Raw genomic sequence first — 8,979 nt, forward strand, 5'->3', positions numbered from 1 at the left:
CCCCCCTCCCCCCCTCCCTCCCTCTCTATGTCCCCCCTCAACTCCCTCCAGAGGAAATGACTTAATTTTTAATGGTTTCTGTTTTAAGCTTTTGTGGTGATTATTTCCATATTGCTAAATAATATCTTTTCACCACAATTTCTTGCTTTATCAACTTTAGACATCATATACTGATTACTGATTCCATAAGGATTTATTTGTAGCATTACAGTTCTTCATCCTCCTTCACTTTTCCTCCAGTTACTTTTTTTTGTTGTTGTTGTTCCTTTATTGGATACCTTTCTAACTTTAAATAATAGAAATATGCCATTGTTTTTTGTTTCATCAACACCAGTCAGTATCCCTTTACTGCCCTTCTTTGTACTATAATTAAATTATGCTCTTCTTCCTTTCACCTCTATTCCCTCCTTCTGCCTGTTGTTTCTACTTTTACTCTTATGTTGTCAAGCTTGAAATCAGTTGCCAGTCTTTAAGTTGGATATTGGGGTCGGAGATAAATTTGTATAATCCATCTACTATCTTGGTCCCCCAGTTTTCATTTTAGTATCTTAGTAGATGAGTTTTCATAATATAAATATATTAAAAATTTGTTATTTTAAACATAATGTATTGATTTCTAAAAAGATTCTTGCAAGTTTTTGAATTCCCTATTATTTTTTTTACTTTGCAGGTACGGAAAACTTTTTTCACCTTAGCATTTTGTGACTTTTGTCGAAAGCTGCTTTTCCAGGGTTTCCGCTGTCAAACATGTGGCTATAAATTTCACCAGCGTTGTAGTACAGAGGTTCCACTGATGTGTGTTAATTATGACCAACTTGAGTAAGTACAAAAAGAAAAAAAACTCTCTTCTACCATTTTACACTTAAATTTTCTTTATGTGAAACTAGTGTGTCTTAAAGTCTGTGTGAAAGTTTTCTGTCCAGTACAGTTGTTACAAAGAATTCTTTTAAAATGTTGTTCGAGTAGTATGGCTAGCACTTCTCTCCCATTTTGTAATTCTAATTCAGCTGTAATTTAATTTATGTTTTATATTATCTTTTAATTAATAAAGACCCCTAGCCCATAGAAATCACTTTTGGATAATTTTGGGGAGGAGAGGGAGTGTTGGTTCAGTTACATTAACCTTTATGTTTTTGGACCACAGATTGGTGGGTCTGATTTTGTCAGCTATTTTGTAAATTATGTTTATATTCTCTCTCTTTCTCCCCACCATCTCTCTTCAACTTTCTTCTCCCAATTTATTTAAGAGTAAAATATAAATCCTTTTTGCCCAGTATATCTCTAAAATTTCTCTTTGCTTTATGCCAGAGCTTTTCTAATAGATTAGACTGAGTCAATTATAACCTCCTTTTGTGTCTTTGTTGCTACTGCTGCTGTTAAGGTCTTATTATTTTTCTTGATGACTTGAGGGAACAGAATTTAACTCTCTTTTAATGTAAATTATAATGATGTAATCTAACTTAGCAGTAGATACTTTTTCTTCTAATTCCTTAACCATAAAGCATGATTTTCCCCCTCTAATATGTAGAAATTTGCTCAATAGAACTCTTAGTTTTAGATCCTTGAGCTTACCTTTGAAAGAACAATATAATTTTTAATAAACCTTTAGACAAAAATACAACTAATTGAATTTTAACAATTGTTTCTGAAAATGGAATTGGTCCCAGATTTTTCTGTTAACTACGTATTGTATTCTGGTATATGAAGCTTCTGGGTTTTGCACAAGTTAGGTTTGTTTTGTTTTGTTTTGTTTTTGCCTCACAGTTTGCTGTTTGTCTCCAAGTTCTTTGAACACCACCCAATACCACAGGAAGAGGCCTCCCTAGCAGAGACCACCCTTTCATCTGGATCATCCCCTTCTACAGCCCCCTCAGACTCTATTGGGTATGATTTGATTCCTGCTTTTCAGTGACATGCTATTTGAACTGCTTTCTTTTGGATCTTTTGGTTAATTGTACATCTTTCCAACATTTGAATTCTTAAATTAAGGACTTTTTAAAAAAATAACTTATTTTATCACTCAAGTCAGATATTTGCATGCATTTGACACAGATAAATGGGATTAAAGCTGACATACACTGCTTCAGGACTAGTCCAGAAAAAAATCAAGCAACAGATAATTTTGAGTCCCTGCCTTGTGCTCATCATTTTATTGGGTAAAATTAGATTAGAAGTATATGACTTCTATTTATAACAATAACATTAACATATGATACAATAGCAAATAATTTAAATATAGTACAAAATTAAAATCTACAGTTTATGATGGAGTATATTAAACCATGTGTTGAGGACATAAATGTTTTCTTGTTTACAGAAGGGAGAATAGTGAGAGAGAGAAAGAAAGAGAATGAGTGCTTGGGAAAACTTCGTAAAGAAGATGAACCTTAAAGAAGTACTAGACTCTGAATGAGTCTAAGAATAAAAGCATAGTAATAGGGGGATGGCGAAACAGCATAAATAAAGGGGATGAGGATGGTAGGTGTAGGAGCTAGCAAAGAAAGGCTTATCTAAGTTGAGAAGTACCATGTGTAAGACCAAATTATGGAGAATCTTGGAATTTAGGCTGGAATTTAGACTTGACACAAGAAGGGGAAAAAAAAGAATTAAAGGTTCTCAAGAAGATGACTAACCTAATGAAAATGATTTTAAAGAAAGAATTACTTAGCAGTGAAATATAGATGGATTGGCAAAGTCTAGGGTGAAGAAGGCCAGCTAGGATGCTATGGGAGTGAAAACTGAGAAGCAGTGAAAACTTGAACTGGAGTGGTAGTAGTGCAGAGATGGGATGGTTATTTATAAAGTATTTTTTAAAAGTTAATAGTAGTAGTAATAAGTTGTGGAGGAGAAAGGAGAGAAATGACTTTAACAACAGTGCAAAGGCATCATGTATGTAAGCTTTATACTAGGTGAAAAGAAAAGACACAGTGATGAATTAAATGGATGTTCGTTTGCTTTGGGACATTTTTACACAGGTCTGCTTATTCTTTCCCTATTGGATTTGAGGCACCATTATTTATGCTATGCTTGGAAGCCTATGGTTAAAAAACAGAGTCCCTGTATAGCATTCTGTTCTAGAATATTTCAGAGATACTTAGTTAAGATCAGAAATATTTATTGTGCGTTTACCCCTACTTCCTCCCACTCTTCACAACATAATGCTATTTCTTTAGACTTCTACCTAGAAAGATTTTAAAAAGTAAGTTGACACTTCTAATAGGCCTGTGATTTTTATGAAGCCAGCCTTTATGAAGTCTCATAAGTTAGAGAATTTAGCAAAAAAATTTTTATTAAGGAGTGGGTGTTCTTTGTCAGGTTGTAGCATTTATCCACTCTGGTGGAGTCATTTTATTCTTGCTGGCTCTATCATTAGCTGTATGCAACTGTGTGTTTTTTAGATGGTCAAATCAAAATGTTGTTATTGTTTGTTTCGATTTTTAATTAATCCTTTGGCTATGACGTTTCCTCCTGACAGATTCTATAGACCAAGATGCCTTTCTAATGGCAGGTCCCAGTTCTGTGAACAGAGTTATAGAACAACATAGTGAGATTAGCTTGGCCTCTCTGAAGATTTATAATGGTAATGGTCCAGGACATTTGCTTTCCAGTGGAGGAATGTCATCTTAAAATTAAGAAACCATTTGCCTATACCATGAGTATTTTATTCATAACTTAACTGAAGTAGGTTCTGGTCTTAAGCAAATGATGAGAAATATGTTCAAACTTTTCTGTAAATCATTTTTCTAATGTTTTTGTGTCACAGATATATTTGGTTGCCTCTGTAAAGATGGAAGCCAATCTTGTTCAATATCCAACCCCTTTGCGTTTTGTTACTAGTCCTGATAACATTTATAATGGTTATGAAACAAGTATAATAATGTATAATAATGGATGTAACCAAGTATAAACAAGTATAATAAAGTATAATAATGGATGTAATCATTAAATATCGAAGAAGTTATATTTCCAGTACAGAGTTTCCAGTTTCCAATACAAAGTGAGAGGTGCCTCCTTTTTTACTTTTTAAAAATGCCACAGAATGTATAAATTTATGAAAGGTCAGCATTTAAAATTTACATATCAGTGAACACAAGTCACTTTGCTTCAGAACTTTCAAATATTCTAGATTAAAAATGAGATCTAAACTAACTGGTAATTTATTAAAGGGTGTTAAAGTTAAAATTCTTTCCATTTATTTATTTATTTTATTATTTTTGGGGGGCGGCTGGCCAGTACAGGGATCCAAACACTTGATGTTGGTATTATAACACTGCGCTCTAATCAACTGAGCTAACCAGCCAACCCTAATATTCTTTTTATTTTTAATTTGGTACTACTTTAAAGAGGATTGCAGCAAGATAGGTAAAGGTATCATCAGGAAAAAGCCAGTTTGCTGACTGCCAGGATACTTGACAGGGTATAAATTACCTTGGTCCAGGTAAATATTTCCTGGTAGGGAAACTCAGTTTCATCAGTTCCCAGAAATGATGAGAGTTAGGGATATACTTGTTTACATTAAACAAAATCAGAAAAGACTAAATCAGAATACCAGGTAATTTATTTCAGTGAGAAATACACCTGTTATATGAAACAGACTACTTCTGTTGGATGGACCAGCACTCACTCCTCTCATGGAAGATATTTATGGGTATAATCAGAAGATTATTTTTGTTAAGGAGGGAATTAGGTTGTGGTTCAGATATTTAGTGACATCGGGGTATGGTAACTTGAAGTATTCTCTATAATTATAACATATACTTGTCCTCAAGGCTGCTAGATAAGTGGACTTTGTGGACTAAGGCACACTTTTCCCCAGGGCGGTATTAGATACCAACTGCCAAACTTAGTCTGGCTGATTTTGTGTAATGGGCAGATATCCTCATTTTCTAATGTAGGCATTCCTTTCTTTAGATATGATAATGAAACTTACATGTTAAATGTAGGTTTTTGTTTTTCTTGCTTCTGGACCAACATTCTTTGCCATACACATTTCTGATTTCATAGTCGTTTCTGTCATAGTCGTAGCTTAGTAAATTTCAGCAATGACTTATTGACACTTCCACCTATACCAGATCAATCATTATATTAATTAGACTATCCTATACAGTTCTAGTTAATTCAGTCTTTTTCCATTTTTAAGTCCTTTGAGACTTTAAATCAGCCTATAAATAGTTAACAGTCAGTGCACTTTCCAAAACTTTTTTTTTTAACATATCATTTTTACATTCTTTTACCTACTCCCAAAATTCATTAGCAAAGGAAAGGCCATATATTTGGCTGCCTAAAGCAATAAATAAAGACAGCTCTGTCAAAAACTAAAAATTTTTTTTTCTCTATTTTTAATAATGTGTTTCAGAGAAGTAAAACTATAAACTGGTATGGTTCAGATACTTTGACACGCTTTATTCAGAGGCTTTTTGTCAGTATTTGGCTTCCTTTGCCCTTCAAAGCTTTATCCATTCCTTTCCTACTGTATTTTCTTCCCATTACTCTCTAAACCCTCTCCTCTCACAAAATGTCTTTTTTATTCCTTCAACATTGTTTTTCTGGCGTGTCTTAATAACTACTAAATAATGCTGATAAGTTAGAGAGTTTACATAAGATGGAGTGGAATGATAACCAATATGTGAAGAGACCTTGTTAGTGCTGAGTCATTCATTGGTTCTGATGGAGCTCAGTGACACAGCCATACCTCATCTATCGAGTGATACTCACTTCTCCACTCCCTAGGATATCCTTTCTGAGGGGCATAAGACTCCTTACAGGTGCTTACAATTTATTCTCAGGAACTTAGTGTTCTCTTTAGGTTCGTTTTAGGGCTAGTGAGAGATCATAGACTGTTATTTATCTACATTACCAAAATAGGTCACTAAGTGACCTATTTTGGTGGTTGGTCAAAAAGCAATCTTTAAAAATATTTGCTTTAGGGCCGGCCCGGTGGCGCACCGCGCTAGTGCGCCGCTTGGGAAGTGCGGCGGCGCTCCCGCCGAGGGTTCGGATCCCACATACAGACCGGTTCCCGCTCACTGGCTGAGCGAGGTGCGGGGGCAACACCGAGGGTTGCGATCCCGTTGCCGGTCCCGGTCCGGTACGGGCGCGACACTGAGGGTTGCGAACCGTTGCCGGACACAGAAAAAGACAAAAAAAAAAAAAAAATATTTGCTTTAATATTTTCTATATGATTCCCTTGTGTCTCTGGTATCGATAATTGGGCATGATAAAAATTTCAAAATACAAGAGATATTGGCACCATGAGGATTTTCTTCTGAATCTGGAAATGGTCTTTTGATATTTTGTTCAGGATTTTCATTTAACTCTGGTATAAAGCAACAGGTACATCTTTCAGGTTCTGAAATACACATGTGTATTCTCAAAATATTTATAACTTCCTAATACTTTCCATAAAATTTCCATTTTGGTAATTTCAGATATCAAGAAATTGCAAAGTTAGAAAAAGTGGCAATTGGGCCGGCCTGGTGGCGTACTGGAGAAGTGCGCCGCTTGGGAGCGCGGCAGTTCTCCCGCCGAGGGTTCGGATCCCATGTGGAGACCGGTTCCCGCTCACTGGCTGAGCGCGGGGTGGGTGCAACACCGAGGGTTGTGATCCCGTTGCCGGTCCCCAGTGCGGGCGCGACACCAAGGGTTGCGATCCCGTTACCGGTCAGTAAAAAGGAAAAGAAAAAAGAAAAAATGGCAAAGTTAGAAAAAAATGGCAGATTTAATTCAATCAATCTTTGCCTAGAACATTTTTGTATAACTTTAAAGAACAAGAACTTCTGGGCCGGCCCGGTGGCGCACTGGAGAGTGCGCTGCTTGGGAGCACGGCGGCGCTCCCGCCAAGGGTTTGGATCCCACGTGGAGACCGGTTCCTGCTCACTGGCTGAGCGCAGTGCGGTCGCAACACCGAGGGTTGTGATCTCGTTGCCGGTCCCGGTATGGGCGCGACACTGAGGGTTGCGATCCCGTTACCGGTCAGTAAAAAAAAAAAGAAGAACAAGAACTTCTTCAGCTGATTAACTAACCACAGATAATATCCAGCCATTTGTAAATTCCCCTGGAGTTCTCTGGATAAGAATCAGTGTTATCACTGATAGTCCCTGGAGTGTCTGCTTGAGTAAAGCGGCTTTGGCAGTATTAGTTGTAGGTCTGTATTAGTTTTTTTAATTAATACTTTTTAAAGCCCTTACTGCTGGATTTTTAGTGCTTTATTTTAAAGATTTTGAGAATGTAAAAATAAGGAAACCTTTATATCTTCCATTTTTTAATATTATTATCTCTATATAGTTGTTCTGAATCTTATTTTCCAATGACTTGATTTTTCCAGGCCCCAAATTCTCACCAGTCCATCTCCTTCAAAATCCATTCCAATTCCACAGCCTTTCCGACCAGGAGATGAAGATCATCGAAATCAGTTTGGGCAACGAGACCGATCTTCTTCAGCTCCCAATGTGCATATAAACACGATAGAACCAGTCAATATTGATGTAAGTATCCAGCATTGCTAGAACTAAAAACATTCAGTGTATTTTTTTTATTTTTCTGGTATAATTATAATATAGATCAGAAATAAGTGCCATCTTTCATTTATCACAGTTATTTTAAGTGATAGGTTTTTTATCAATCAGATCAGAAAAGCCTGTCATCTTTTCTGATGACGTTAAATACTTCATTGGTGCCAATTATGCAGTTATTCTGATTTTTGTCCTTATGACACAATCTCTGTAACAGTCTTATCTTCAAATGAGAATGATTTGAATATCAAAGGATTGATAGAGGCCATTGGGGGAATTAATAAAGTCCTCTAAAATTTTTATTAAAATAATTGTTATTGTCCTGTAAAAGATGGATGTGGAATTTAGAATTTCAATTTGTACTACCATAAGTTTGGCATTATGACCAACAACAACTTGATTCTTTCTCTTTTTATTTTAATAATTAGTGTATGGTTGGAACAATAACTTAAATGTTATTAAATGTGAAAGAAAAACTTTATTATAAATTTTACTTTTACTTTTAAAAATTAATTCCCAAATCAGACTTTCTTCCCACTTTTTACTGTGAATCCTTTTCTCTTTTTATTGGTTCATTTTAAGGGGGCTTTTTCCTGGTGCTAGTTTTCCTCAGTTAATAAGATACTCCTCTAGCTAGCAAGATCTGAATACAAAGTAAGAAAGAAGTAGGAGAGGGAAACCTGGGAATAAGGAAATTGTGAAATGAGAAATCAAGCCATGTTTTTAGATTAGGTCTATTCTCAGTATGTCCAAAATTGTGACCTTTACTTTCAAAACTAACATCCTTTTAGACTCTTTCTCTTTTTACCACTGTTTTCTTGGTCTCTTGGGCTTGAACATTTGGAGTATCATCTTTATGTCCTGCCTTTTCATCCTCCTGTATAACCAAGCAGTCATAAGATACCACCTTTTCCTTTCCATGAACCTTTCAAACTGGTTCTTACTTATCACCATCACCATTTGGGCCCATATTTCTTCACTAAAACTACTTAACTACATTAATCTCCTAAGTGGATTTCCTGCCATTGATCTCTCTCTGTTCATTCTCATTCCTTAATGCTGTCGCCAGAATAACTTTGTTACAACACCTCTGTCATCTTCTGTTTCCTTGTTCCAAAACTTTCATTGATTTACCTTTAATTACAAGGTAGAGTGTAAACTCTTTAGCATTTTCATTCCACTGTTAAAACCTGTTGTTAAAACCTGTTGACTCTGGGCTAGGCAGTTGGGGATTAAGAATGAATTAGCATATGGTCTTTGCCCTCAAAGAAGTCACAGTCTAATGGATGAATCAGACATATAAATAAATAACCACAAAAGATAAAATGGTAGTTTAGAGAAGGGGATAATAAACTCTACCTGGTTGGATCTAAGAGTATTTAGCAGAGAAGGCAACATTTAAGCCAGATGGAAAAGATGAGTGAATAGGAGTTGCGGGGGGGGGGGGGGGGGGGGGGGGGGGGGGGGG

At 36.0% G+C, this 8,979-nt stretch overlaps 1 protein-coding gene across 4 annotated transcripts in view; it reads left to right on the forward strand.

The window, feature by feature from the left end:
• Positions 1-8,979, forward strand: part of BRAF (B-Raf proto-oncogene, serine/threonine kinase) — a 162,659-nt gene that overhangs the window by 106,117 nt on the left and 47,563 nt on the right. For all 4 annotated transcript variants that reach the window (XM_008579760.1, XM_008579761.1, XM_008579763.1 and 1 more), the window contains exons 6-8: positions 671-819; positions 1,765-1,884; positions 7,325-7,484. In XM_008579760.1, coding sequence (XP_008577982.1) covers positions 671-819; positions 1,765-1,884; positions 7,325-7,484 — 429 coding nt within the window. The remainder of the gene's footprint in view (positions 1-670; positions 820-1,764; positions 1,885-7,324; positions 7,485-8,979) is intronic.

Source organism: Galeopterus variegatus, unplaced genomic scaffold, assembly GCF_000696425.1.
Source record: "Galeopterus variegatus unplaced genomic scaffold, G_variegatus-3.0.2 Scaffold1954, whole genome shotgun sequence".
NCBI lineage: Eukaryota > Metazoa > Chordata > Mammalia > Dermoptera > Cynocephalidae > Galeopterus > Galeopterus variegatus.